Here is a 14,042-nt window from a genome sequence, read left to right as displayed (position 1 = left end):
CCTCTTGGATACAGCTTTTGCTGTGGGAGTCAGAAGCATGAAGGAACTCGTTTCAGTTTAACTCCCAGCATTGGATGAGCATGTTTGCTGGACTGAAATAATTGGATGAACTGTAGCAGACAAAATATATTACTAGGTTTTACTGTTTTTTTTTTTTTTTTTTTTTTTTTTTTAAACTCTAGAGACCCTGGAAGAGTAGAAGGAAAAAGACAAACAGGTGGCCCTTTTCCTCCTGGCATTCTGCTGTGGATACCCATTTGCCTGCGCAAGCCCACCTCTTATTATGTGTGGAGACAAAAATAAATAAATAAATCATATTTGATACTTGGTAGTACTGCTTCAAAAGTGGAATTGCATCAGCTGAGTAGGTGGCAGGTGTCACAGCTGCTTCAGGTTTTACCTAAGCAGGTTTTGTAGTCCACATCAATAATGAAACCAGTTGCCCTGAAATTACTGTTCTGTTTGTTCATATGAGTTGCCCAGTGGTTTTGGATAGTTGCACAATGTAGTCCTGCAGTCCAGTGAAATAACTGTACATCCTGATGCTTTCCACTGAGTTGAGGATGATTTCAGGATACACAAAGCATGAATGCAGCAGGCAAAGATAATTCAGATTAATTTGTGGTAGAGGCTTAACCTAGAAGGAAACAGATATTTACAGTTATTTTAGCTTGTATTTACAATTTGTCTGTCCCATATAATTTAGACATGCAAATACCTTTGATCACTAATTTAAGACTGCATAATACCACAGAAAAGTAATTCATTCAAAAATAATAAACGTATATTTTGTTTTGCAGAGCAGTTATAAGCAGATCCACGGCAATGGAAGGTGAGTAAAATATAAACCAAATGTCTTTTGTCATATCAAAGGTAATAGGGTTTCTTCAGGGATGTTCAAGTAATATTAGCTTAGGTATAAGTTTGCCTATCTTATGATAGATGTTTGAATGATTTAAATTTTAAAATGGAATAATTTACAAAGTATATAGCTTACATTTTAAAATCTTAATTTCTGAGGTTAAGTAAAAAATAAATAAATTAACCATATTGACATGCAGGCTACTTCTTCTTACAAGCTGACCTTGTTACTTAATCCATAACTCTGAGTCAGCTGGTGACGAATTAGCATGTTACAGGCTAGAAGAACTTGGGAGAAAATGTTTTATGTAGTGAAGAATGGCTCATTAACCAGTCTGTTCTGTACAGGAGTACAGCCTGTCAGTTTGCTGCTAGTTCTTTGTGTTAAAGCCTTCTTGTGAATATAAATGAACAAGGCCCTTCTGATCCAGACAGCAAGTGAGCTGACCCTGCTTGTCTGGGCTTTAGGTGACTTCCAGAGATCCCTTCCAGCCTGAAATGGTTCTGTGATAGTATGACATCAAGTGTAATGCCTGTCTTTTTTCCTGCACTTTAAGGGCCAGAACTCTTTTAAGTCATACTCTGCTTTAATACACATATTTTGCATAAAATATAAGCTTATTATATAGTTTTTGCTATTCAGAAAATAGCTTAATTTTTATGTATCTACTTTGAAGAAGGCAGCAGCTTGGGGATCTTTCCCCCTATGTGTAGGAGGAAATGAGCAATACTCAAAATATGTGTTGCATTCTTCTAGCACATAACCCTGCATTGGCACCTGGATTTGCAAACGTTGGCTATGCACAGGGAAATCAGGTCCCCTATGGCAACCCGCAGTATGCACCTGGGAATTTTCAAGGTAGGTTGCTTGGCTACAGATCTGCTATTTTGTTAGGACATAAGCATGGGGAGCAGGAAGTTTCACCAGAGCAACCATCTTTGATTTACTTTTCTGATATTAATTCTGTAGAGTTTCTGGTAACTTCTATTTTGCTGAAAGTCTTACTCTTTTCTTGGTGTTATTGTGTGCTGAGCAGTGCCAGTAGCAGAAGTTTAAAATGCTGGATGTTCTTCCTCACAGGTCACCAGTTGGAGTTTGTTAGGGAGGTGTCACTGGTGCAAAGCAACTAATGTATGACAGCTTCTTGCTATTGACAAGATTTTTTAAATTGAAATGTTAGTTTATTTTTCTTCAGAAATCCAGAACTGAATAACTGTTTTCCTTTCACAGTTCTTCTGGTCATGTGGATCCTGTTCCTTTTTCCTACACTTCTGCTGTACTTTGCACGTACACTTTCATTTCCTTTCCACTTTTTCTATCTTATGTTCCATGTTCAAAACACAGCACTTGTAAATAGTTTCTCATGTCCTGGCATCTAACTGTCTTCTGAAGAACCAAATCACAATGAGCAATATCTAACAAGCTCTCAGAGCGTATGTTATGGATAAAGTGCAAAATGTTTGGCTTAGGTTTCTGTGTTGTACATAAGTTAAATCTTGCGTGTCTTGTAGCAAGGAAATCTGAGTTCTGCAAGTTTGCTAGACTTCAGCAAAGAATGAGCATGTGCTACCTGTACTACAAAGGTCAGGGGATCATATTTTGTTCCAAATAATTGCGCACATACACTTACACAATGGTAGTCAGTGTGTGTGCAAGGCCTGTGCTTCAGACGTACGAGGGAGTGTTACATAAGCGTGGTTCCTCACCAGAGGTGAGTGTTCCTGCTGGCTACAAGCTTTAAGCCGCTGTTCATCACCTGACTTATGGCCACAGCATCATCTTCCACATGTAATAGCCCATGTTTTGTAATGTAGTATGAAACATTGGCGCTAAAGGTAAATCTATGAGTCAGCATCTCAAATTAGTTGTCTTTGTACCGCTCTACAAAAGTATTTGTGGTGGTTCCTACTTGTATTTTACTCAGAAGCACACAGAAACAAAATTCCTCTGCATCTGATTGAAGGTCTACTGGGTAGGGAAGATTTACAGTTCCTGTTTCATAACTTCCAGTATCAGCAGCATCAGCTGACCCAGCTGCAGGGGCCCAGGGCTGCTCCGTGCTGCGGGCACCATCTGCAGGGCTGGGCGCTTACATGCCGGGCCTGCTGCAGGAGTGCGGCTTGGAAAGCGCTGCCTTGGCCCTGGTAGGCCCTGGGGCTTTTTCCTTTGGTGTGCACCTCCTGCATGAGGGAGTTGTGAGTTTTGGGTGAGAATCCCCTGAATTCAACAAGCGGGAATGTACAGGTTTTCGATCCCACTCATTTAGTTTTAAGCTGGAGGTGAATTTTGCAGAAAGGACATTTCTTACCATGTAAGTAGAAGGTGTATTCTAGGAAAACTGTCTTAAAATTCGTCTGGTATTTATAAGTTGTCAACTGAGCAAATACTTTTCCTGTATTGTAATGTATTGTGTCATCTTTACTTATAAATAAATAGGATTATTTCTTTTTTAATTTTTGTGTGAATAAAATTTCTACTATATACAAGAGTAACATATTTGTTTATTTAACTTGTTTTTGTCTGGAGGGATTAGAACATCCCCGTCCATCATGACTTCCTTGGGTCTGAGGATCTTCATGCTTCAGAAAAGTAAACAAGTCTTTTTGAAGATCCATGGTGCAGCAAGACCAAAGTTTCCTAACTGTATTTCTCCTTATGCTTAGGTGGTGCCGGAGCAGGGCCTTATGGTTTCCAGGCACAGCCCATGGGAGGCCCACCTGGTCTGGGTGGTCCACCCATCCAGAACCAGCCCATTGCTAAGGACGGGACAATCTGGATGCCCATCCCTCCTCCTCTTCCCAACTGCCCTCCCGGGCTGGAATACCTCACACAGGTACCTGCGGCCTTCCTCCTTCCCCAGGGAACAGGTGGTCACCTGAGAAGCAGCCTACATCTGTGGGAAAGCTAAAGAACACACCTGTCTTTGTTGCATCTGTCTTTTGGGCTGCTAAGTAAGGCCTTTTTTAATGTGAGTAATGCACTTTTGAATGTGGAGGTGCCTGTTACGGCCAGAGTACATTGTGGGGTACCTGTGCTCCTTCCAAGTGAGATGCTGAAGGGCAGGGGGCTTGGATGTATTATACGTCTTTCCTGTTTCTAAAGCTACTGTTCATGAGAAGTAATGTGATTTGACAAGGTGTTTAGAACAGATACGTATAATGTGGGTACTGTTAGCACCTTAGAGGTGCTTTCTTTTCTGTGTGATGCTTTCTCAGACACTAGTCAAGCTTCACAAACTTAGAGAATGTTCATTAGCAAAATGAGAATTGCTCCCATGTTGCAGGATGCACCCTTGTCCCGTAAAAGCATGGTTTGTCTTATTACTGGGACTTAATACCGATATATTGCCAGTTTTGCAAATTGCTCTAAAGGGGGGAAAAAAAGCTTCCTGAGTTTCATTCAGAGCTGAGCTTCTGCTCTAAAATTTCTGAATTTCATGCTAGTGACTCCTGCTTTTCTCTGTACAAATTCCTGACGTAGTTATCTGGGATGTGTGGTGTTCAAGGATTTGTTAGCCTCTGTAGCAATGCTGAGATACACTACGTCCTGAAAGGAACACAGGCACGTTCGTCCTGTGTGCTTGTAACCAGACCAGCTTAGGTACAGCACCATCTTCTGTGGTGCTCTCAAACGCTGTTCTGCTCTACTGACAGAAGACAGGACAGGGAGGACGTGAGCCATGTCCACAGCTTTGCTAGTAGACAATCAGTCTCTAGGCAATGTATTGCTCCATAAATTTGCATTCTGAAAAAAACAACAATGCTTCTTAAAACTAGATTTCTCATATTAACTGTTTATTCTGTTTCATTTTTCAACCATGAACAGATTGACCAGATATTAATTCATCAGCAAACTGAACTTCTTGAGAGTAAGTGAAAAGTGTTTATCACAGAGAAAATATTTAAATCTAAGAGTCCCCGAAACTCTGAAGTATAGACTTTCTTTGATGCCACTTGTTTAAAATAGATCCTTTCATGGATTGCTCCCTCTCTCTTTCCTGCCTCTTATCTGTCTTAATTCCCACAGAACTTGTGGAGGAGAGGAGGGAAGAAGAAAACAGGAGGGTAGAAAAAGATTTTAAACTGGTTCTGTAGCTTAAAAGATACACAGCAATGCTGTGTATCTGCTGAGTAATCTTTGTAACCAGTTGTAGCTGAAATCACTGATTTCCCATGCTATTCATTCATGATTGCAGCTTTCCTCTCTTCACTACTTTTTATGTCTCCTCTTGCCCCATCTAAGTCATTTGGCTGGCATGCTGCTCCAATTCCATTTCCAGGCAGTCTTGTTCTTCTAGTTTATTGAACTACTTTCCTTCTGCTCCTGTCATTCTGTTCACTTTAAGAATATCAAAGTTGTGTTATCAGTGTATTTCAAACAGAATAAATGAAATGGACCTTCCATCTCAGCGGACACCTAATGCTGCTGCTTTTGCTTTCCATAATATTTCAAGGGAACTTCTATTTGTTGGAGAAATTAATCAAAATTTCAGCCCTAGTTCTTGCTATTTTCTATTTGTGCTGCTTTAAATCTTGACTGTGAGGCCTTTTCGTGGCTTTCTCATTCTGAACATATTCATGCCCTCTGGATCCCTGTTCTTGCTTCACCACTAAACTTAAAATTGTTCCTAATTTTCACACCTTCAGCTCTTCCCTAGGAACCTTCCATGCTGCGTGACTTAGAGTGGCAGTGCTCGCTCTGGCAGTGGGTGCCCATGTCTGGTGGGAGGGGAGCTGATGGACATTTCTGTGTTCTTTCTATGTTGCCATGTTCATGATGGCTTGTCCTCACTGAACTTCTCTGTGGGGCTGGCCTGCTTGAGGGCCCTTTGCCAGTAGCTGCCTGACAGACTCCAAATGAGACCTTCCCAAACAGCAGTGTAGAAGTAGCATGGTGGCTTTTCTTACTGTTTTTCACACATACACACCTAACAAAACTGTTAATTCCTTACTGTTTTTCAGTTTTCCTTGGATTTGAATCAAACAACAAATATGAAATCAAGAATACATTGGGGCAAAGGATATACTTTGCGGTAGAGGACACTGACTGCTGTACAAGGAACTTCTGTGGGCCATCACGACCTTTTACCATACGGGTTATGGACAATCTGGGTCGTGAGGTGATAACACTGCAGAGACCCCTGAGGTGTTCGTCGTGTTGTTTCCCCTGCTGCTTACAGGAGGTGAGTTGTTCCCTCAGTATATGGGATGATTTTGTTTTTCATGTTAATAATTATGGGACGTTTCAACTTCTGAGGCCTCAAATCTGAGTCTACTCAGAGCTTTTACTGATGAGTTTGTAGTAGCTGCTTTCTGCGAGGTATTCACTGAATGCTTTCAGGATGTCCAGAGTATTTTCTTTACTAGAATTAAATCTTTCCACTGCAGACATATAGCTTGTATGTTCTATAGCCTTAGGAGTATGTTTCTGCTTTCAGTGAGGGCAGAAGTTGCATTTGGATTTGCGGTTCTGTAGTTTTCTTAAAACAATTGCAGCTTCATTTGAAAGCTGGATTGTTGTGGAAAAATAAACTGTGCTTGGTTTGCGCATTAGTGTGGGTTTTTGTCTAACAAACATATCAAAGCATGAACTGCTTCACGTGGGGGGTTTCTTTCTCCTGTGAAGATAGAAATTCAAGCACCTCCAGGAACGCCAGTTGGTTATGTTGTCCAGAACTGGCATCCCTGCCTACCCAAGTTCACTATTCAAGATGAGAGAAGAATGGATGTACTGAAAATTAGTGGCCCGTGTGTTGTCTGCAGCTGTTGTGAGGATGTTAATTTTGAGGTATGCAATGCAAAAATTGTTTGTGTATATCTTCTTTCAGATAGTTTGACAATAGTTTGTTGCTTCACTTACTATCAGTCAGCTGTATGTATTAAGTAAGGAGAACATAATATTTTAATGCTAATACAATAAATTCACTTCTCTAGATCATTCTAAGTAAGCCAGCTAAATTTCCAGAAATGGCATCTTATGGCCAATCATCAGTGATCTGATTTCTTGTGATTGCACACAAGGAATCAGATGGATTTGTAATGGATATATTTAAAGCAAAATCTTTTGAATCCATTACGTTAGTTCCTAACAACAAAAAAAGTTATTTTCTGTTGTATCAGCTGTTTATTAAAATGACCTTCTGCAACCACTCATTCAATCATGTAATAATAATTCAGTAACAAGTAAATGGACATTATTTATAGCTGAAACTTTAACTAGAATGAGTGAAGAATTACAACTTTCATTTAAAAATAAGGTATTGATGCATCAGTATTTTCATACAGATTAACTAGTAGACACTAGTCTACTGCATTGTTTAAAGTGATGTTGTGGATCACTGCTAAAGCAAATTTAGTATGATTTTATTTTGGGGATTAGTCTTTCACGTGATTCAGAACACAGGGTACAATTTCAGGAAAAGTGTTAACCTCTGCTTTGGAACAGGAGAATGTAATTTGTTTGATTTTTCACTTGAGCCATTCCTGAGGTATGGGAGGAGAAACTAATTCACTCTCTTGGCTAAAAGACAACATTCCCAATGGAATGTGTGCATGCTTGCATGCAGTAGCTGTCCTCCAGTACTGTTAAAACATTGAACATTGCAGTCAGATTTAGAATTAGATGTCTTAATTAATGACTTTCTGATAGTCAAGGTTGTTTTTCTATACAAATGGCTGCATTCAGTGACTGCATTAATTTAAGTAACACAATTTAAAGCTTTCAATTAGATCTATAATGAAAATAATTTGGGAATATTGTAAATGATGGAATTGTTGCTGTTTTTTTTTATTTGTTTATTAAACTAGGTGAAGACTTTGGATGAGATTTCTACCATTGGGAAGATTTCTAAGCAGTGGACTGGATTTTTGAAAGAAGCGTTTACAGATGCAGATAACTTTGGAGTTGCATTCCCAATGGACCTTGATGTAAAAATTAAAGCAGTCATGATTGGCGCTTGCTTTCTTATCGTAAGTCTGTAGTTCACTAATCCTCGAATATGAACTGACTTCTTCGTCTGAGCATTCAAACTGTGCTTGGTAGAGTTTGACTCTGAGCTTTTCAAAGTGAGTGAGGATTTGTTGTGGACTTCCTGTGCGTAAAGCTAACCCTGGAGGGAGTGCAACAAAGAAGTATTTCAGATAATAAGCTTATTTTATTATCACATGAAGTGATAACTGTATTTAAGAACAGCTTCATGTGTGTTAAAATTGAGAAATCCTATAAAAGGAAGACTGCTTTACAGACTCTTTAGAGATGAGCATGTTTATGTGGATGGTGAGACCAGAAAAGTGCAGATCAGCAATAGCCAAGAGACTCAACCAAAGCCAGAACAGTTCACTTCAAAAGTGCACTGTTTCCATGTTGGCAGGGCTCAAGAGGGAGAAGAAAGGTACATACACAGCATCTGCGTTTGGAAAATTCTCACCAGTTTTTACAGCCCAGCTCATGAACCAGGTTTTCTTTAGCTGTGTGTGTTCAGGTGCTATGATGTACGTGAAGAGTAGTGAGTACAAATGAGGACTCCAGGCACAGAATATGTGCTTTTCCCCTTCCTCTCCTGTAAACTAAAGATAATGGCATTTAAACTAAACTAAAGATAATAGACTTATCTTTAGACTATCTTAATGATAGACTAAAGATAATAAACTAAAGATAAACTAAAGATAATAGATTCCAGCTTGAGGTGAAATTGAAGAGACTGAGTCAGGCTGAAGGAAGACAGGATGGAAATCCTAAGGAAGTATAATTTACGTTAGTGATAATTTTAGTTTCCATCTACATAGTTTCTGAATAGTTTCCATCTGCAGCTTTCACCACTTCTTTCTCTCTCTGTGGATATCCTTTTACCTCTACATGACACCCAGGGATAGAGGCTGGAGAGGGGTACCCCCAGCTGCTTCTCATCATCCAAAGTTTCTGAGGGGAGGGTGCTTTGAATATCTTGCAAAATAACCACAAACTAAGAACCAGATTTTAAAAATACTGTTTTTGTTTGCTTTTTGTTTTCTTCTTAGGATTTCATGTTTTTTGAGCGTATTGGTGATAACCAGCAGCGAACAGGAGTGTGGCAGTGAAACCCAGAACTTTTTATTTAGAATGAAGGAAATAAACCACCCAGCTTTCCAGTGGGTTGCAGAGCTCCCGTGAGAATATGAAAAATGTATATCTTGTGCTTGTAATTATATTTGTATAAACTCTTTATAGAGCTTTATTGTCTAGCTTCTGTTTTTGTAATCTAATCATATTATTTGTAGTATTAAAATAAGCACCCTTTGCCTGTACAGATAAATACTGTAGTGTATAACAATATATAGTAACCTTTTTCCAATAAATTTGGAATTGTTTATTAAAAATTCTTACTGTAATTCCTAGAACAAAAAAGTAGTCTTTTTTTTATATTAATATAAGCAGTCAGCTTAATAAAGAGGTCCTGATCTTTTCCTATTGTTATAAATTGCTTAGTCCCAAAATAGGATTTTAATCAAAGTTTAAAATTTATTAAAAGAATAGAGGTAAGCAAACAGTGCTGGGTGCGTTGGGAGTCTCCGCTCCACCTAGACACACACCAGTTATATCAAGTAGCTAATTTTTATGCTCCTAGGCTAATTCATATTCATTACTACTTCTGAGAAAAAACGGGTTATTATAATTAGCTTCCGGGATCCAAACCCTCCTACTGGAGCATGCGCATCCGTCTCCGGTGGTCTCTCTGGGGGTCTTTCATGCTGAAGGCTTGTAGTCTTCCTCTCAGTTTTTTTTTTTTTGTTTGTTTGTTTGTTTTTTGTCTTTCCCCCTTTGTACTCCTTGGCAGCATGTCAAAAGCTTACACAGTGTCCCCTGCAAGTTTTGTCTTCTAGCCGTCCTTCAGCTTCTTTCTTTCTTCTTAATCTCCTGGCCACCTGGCCAGATATCATGGGCTTGCATAGTGTCCCCTTCAGAAGCCATAGCAGTTACTAGTTGTTAGCAGTTGTTCTGAAATCCCCAGACATCAGAGACTTCAAAGAAAGAACATACAAATACAAATAGCTCTCTATTGACACTTCAGGTGTTGTTAAAACATTCCTCACAGGCCATTCACAGGGACACTCCAGTCACATCTATAGCAGTGCTAAATCAACCACAAAGAAGGCAAAAAGGCTGTAACTGTTAGGAATAAGAGTTCAGAATAACAAAAGCAAATAGGCTCATGGATTTGAGGAATATTTCTGAAGATTTGATAAATTGACTGTAATGAGGGGGAGAGTGGGACACTGGGAGGAAAGGGAAGAAACCACATCTGTGGAAGAATTAAATTGCCAGTGCAGGACCCAGAGACAGACAGAACTGCTCTCTATTGACACGAATTGTTAAAATATTCCTTTGCTAGGTACAAGAACTATATACGTTAACCATTCTGTTTTTCTTAGACTTGTGGTTATACAAGGGAATGTAAGACAGAAGGTCACATTCATCATACCATGTGACCCTAGCACTGTTCCATACTGACACGAATCAGATGAACATAAGTCACTGTGTCCTTCTTTGATAGTTTCAGCTTGGTGTTGATATTGTTTCCAGCTTATCAAGTATATACATTCGAAACAAAGTATTCAAAATGAACAGAGATATCAGAAATCATTGCAGAATTGTATTAATCTTATGATGAATCAGCTGTCAAATATGACTCATTTAGTGTAACAGTTCCCTAATTTTCCTTGAGTGTTTTAAAACTTACGATTTTGATTTTCAACAACAGAAGTTAGAGGAGACTGGAAACATAAATGCCTGTGGTTGCTTCTATTTAATGATCCTCTAGGAATTGCCTTGTGTGTTTTTTTTTCTTTTTTTCCCTGAGGCAAGGAAAAAGTAGCTTTCAGTTTCTTCAGTCATTTAGTCCATAGTTTCCACAGTTTGCAAGTCTTTAGATATGATGGTGCAGGAATAATAAACAGAACAATCCCACTTCAAAAGCAGGTGCATGAAATGACACATTTATATCTTGTCATTTATAACTTTATTTAAAAGTGCAGGCAATGGAGAAGTCGCTGTTTCTTACCCCAACTTCACACAAGAATGTGTGCATAGCAGTTCTTGGGATCTAACTACAAGGACAGATTCTTGCCAGTATTTTGAGTTGTATTCTATTTTTGTTAAAGATTTCTTTTGTTCAGGATTTTCAATTTATTGATGGCTCCTGGCCAGTCAAAGAGCAGAGGAGTATCATTGCTGCTACGTACTGACTCTTAGATGTTCTAAGAATAGTATAAATCCATTATGACAATGTATATTGTTATGAAATTCTTTAAAATTGTCTTTTATGCCATTTTCAGGTTAACTTTTGCTGCTAACAACAAAATTCCTTGAATATAGTGGTCTTTGAGGATTGTTGGAGATAGGCTTTGGTTAATCAGTGCTGTTCTTAGGGAACAGTTGTGCCTTTTTTTGGCCTGAAAGCACCATCAGCCCAACCTGCATGCAAAATACATCTCTGTAGAGCAGTAAGAGAAGAATTTGAGAATGGAAAGAGCTGCGAATGTCCAGCTTCACATCAAGATGTAGGAAAAATATGTATTGTAAGTAAGAAAGAAATACGAGCTAAGCCTCCTAGATTTGCCAGAACTGCTGTAAGAACAGGGAAGAAATTCTATAATCTTGAGTCTTGAAGGCATGGAGAGACCCCTGGACTAGGGGAGCTTTCCATCACCTGGATAGTTCTGATACTAGGTTCCACAGCTCCGAATCTTTTGCCTTGTTTCAGTCTCTCATGACACTGAAAATATTGCATGAGAAGTCCTAACTGAAGCTACCATGGGATAACTCTTTAGTTAACCAAGTGGTATCTTACCACTGTCATAGTCATTTACCTTTTCCTAATCTATTTAGCCGAAAAATTGTTACTCCTTAAATTTTTCAAGAGCTGCTGGAAGCAGCTATATTCACTTGTGCATTTATGAAACTGGTTGTGCTAAGTACAGAACAGATCATTCTTTGAGCAGTCTTTTTTCATTCTGGAGAACCCATGACAGCTTTCATACTTAGTAAATAACCAGGCTCTAGAAATTCACACTTTTCATCCATTGGGCTTTAAGCAATACAATGACATCCCCATAGTCATAAATCCAGCCTTTGGAAAGCATGAGAAGTCCTTCAGCATGCTGCCTGTTATTCAATTCCACCTCAGTTAGATAAAACTGTTACATAAAACCTTTATAGAGTGAGATTTGCAGATGGATTTCTCTAGTGCTGTTGATGACCTTTCCATCTGCATCATCCCTCTATGGTTTTCATCTCCAGCTGTACAGGAGATGCAATTGCCTAATGAAACCCTAGGGTACATAGGGCATAATTTATACAATGTTTCTTGGTAAAAAATGTGTGATTAATTTCACTTTCCCAGAAACCAAAAGCAAGAAAAGAAAAACAAAAACCCTACCCCTTCCTTAGTCCCAAAGCAAAATTGCAAAACTGGTTTTCTGCTAATTGACGAGAGGATAATATTGCGAACTGGAGATGAGGAGTATCCTTGTTTTAAAGTATGTTATATTCCAGTTGGTGTCCTAAAGTTGTCTGTATTCCTGAATATGAATATGAATGTTAATGCTTTGTGACAGAAATACTTATGAAATTGTTGAATGCTAAAGATAAGTGGATGATGCCAGGGTGGAAGTTGTAGAGTCAGGGGCTCACACATAAAGGAAGCTCTCATGATCAGAAGGAAACAAAGACTTCCTGCATGGAGGAGAAACTACGCAACAAGATGAAGAAGCCACTTCAGTCAAAAAAGCAATTGTGTAATGAGACCTGATCTTGGAATCAGTGATACGTTAGAGTGAGAGGTATTAAAGCAAAACAAAAGTAACAACTGGCCAGTGAAATAAAGAAAAAGCTACAGCCCTTCTGGGGTGGAGGGAAGAGGCCAGGTATCAGAGAGATCTGTTGTCTTAGATCAGTCTGTGTAAGGGCATGATTTCATGATACATGCTCATACGGTCTATGCTTATGTACTGGATCGGAACACTAGGATTCAAATGCATTACTCCACATGGTTCCCTTTTTTACATTCTGCCTCCAAACCTGAACAACAGTATGGAAATAGGGTTGTGGTGGAAGGCAGGCAGCTAAGTCTTTGCGTGGCCCTAAGCCTCAAGAGGCTGCTTCTGGATCTATGTGCTACTTGTATATCTTTTGGATGGCCACAGCTAATTTTTGTTGTATCCTAGAGAAGTCACAAACAAAAGCACCTGAAGTTTTTGTTGGGTTATTTGGCTATAAAGCTTCTTTTGGGAAGGTGTTGCTGTCTTTTATTCTCCTTATGGTCTCCTCCTCTTTTTCCGCTCCCATTCTCTCCTTTCTTGTTTTTTTTTTTTTTTTTTTTTTTTTTTTTTTTTTTTTTTTTTTTTCTGTTATGTCGTTTACTGTCAGTGAAGTAAAACAAAGCAAAGCTCTCTCCTAGGTGCCTCCTGCCTTCCCAGCACACAGAAAAATGATGGTGAATCTTTGGGCTTTTGTTTCCAAGTGTTTGGTTTCAAGTGTTTGGTTCTGAGTAGAAGAGAAGGTGAGGAAATTAAAAAAAAAAAAAAAAAGTGAAGAAGCCCCAAACCTCCATATAATATATAAAACATGAGGTATCTCTATTTATCTATTTATTTCCTTAGGATTGCTCCCATCCCTGTTTCTGTGATCATTTTGAAGAAACCTGTGTATGATCTGCAAGAAAGACACCCATACAGGTTTTGTTCTGGAGATCCTGTACCCTGTGTTCAACAGAGATACTCGACAGATGGCTTGGTTTACCATTATTTTTTTTTAATCTGCATTTTATTTTTAGCACGGTGTTTTAAAAACAGCAAGGAGGGGGAAATGCCCAGAGGACATTGCAGGAGCAGCCACCGTGGTGCTGAGGCCTGTGTCCGGCTCCTCAGGCGCCATGCTGGGCTCTGCGGACGGTAGGTGGCATTGCGAGCGCAGAGATGGCGCCTGTGCCGCTGCGGCCTGCACCCTTAGCTTCCGTCAGCTGTCGCTAGCTGTCGTCCTGCTGTTTTCTGTGGAAGAACCGCAGATTACGCTATCTCCAAAGTATGTTTTCCCTAAATGCGTGTGGAAAGCTAGATGGGCTTTCCCATCAAAGCTGCAAAATCCTGAGCCTACGTGCTGCTAGGCAAATTAAAAAGTGCATGTGGAAGTACGCTAAACCATGACT

General features: G+C 39.3%; 1 protein-coding gene across 11 annotated transcripts in view; it reads left to right on the top strand.

Moving 5' to 3' along the window:
- The window catches only part of PLSCR1 (phospholipid scramblase 1), a 35,082-nt gene extending 25,838 nt beyond the window's left edge, over positions 1-9,244 (top strand). For 5 of the 11 annotated variants that reach the window (XM_068692256.1, XM_068692262.1, XM_068692255.1 and 2 more), the window contains exons 2-9: positions 801-832; positions 1,619-1,720; positions 3,526-3,695; positions 4,688-4,730; positions 5,824-6,044; positions 6,488-6,649; positions 7,669-7,830; positions 8,878-9,244. In XM_068692256.1, coding sequence (XP_068548357.1) covers positions 826-832; positions 1,619-1,720; positions 3,526-3,695; positions 4,688-4,730; positions 5,824-6,044; positions 6,488-6,649; positions 7,669-7,830; positions 8,878-8,937 — 927 coding nt within the window. In that variant the 5' untranslated portion in view covers positions 801-825 and the 3' untranslated portion in view covers positions 8,938-9,244. Of the gene's footprint in view, positions 1-182; positions 286-800; positions 833-1,618; positions 1,721-3,525; positions 3,696-4,687; positions 4,731-5,823; positions 6,045-6,487; positions 6,650-7,668; positions 7,831-8,877 lie in introns of those variants that run through there. The other 6 variants (XM_068692260.1, XM_068692259.1, XM_068692261.1 and 3 more) reach the window with 4 other exon arrangements.
- The last annotated feature ends 4,798 nt before the right edge of the window (positions 9,245-14,042 follow it).

This window comes from Anas acuta, chromosome 9, assembly GCF_963932015.1.
Source record: "Anas acuta chromosome 9, bAnaAcu1.1, whole genome shotgun sequence".
Classification (NCBI taxonomy): Eukaryota; Metazoa; Chordata; class Aves; order Anseriformes; family Anatidae; genus Anas; species Anas acuta.
The sequence above is the reverse complement of the archived record's forward strand: the minus strand, read 5'-3'. Positions and strand labels throughout refer to the sequence as shown.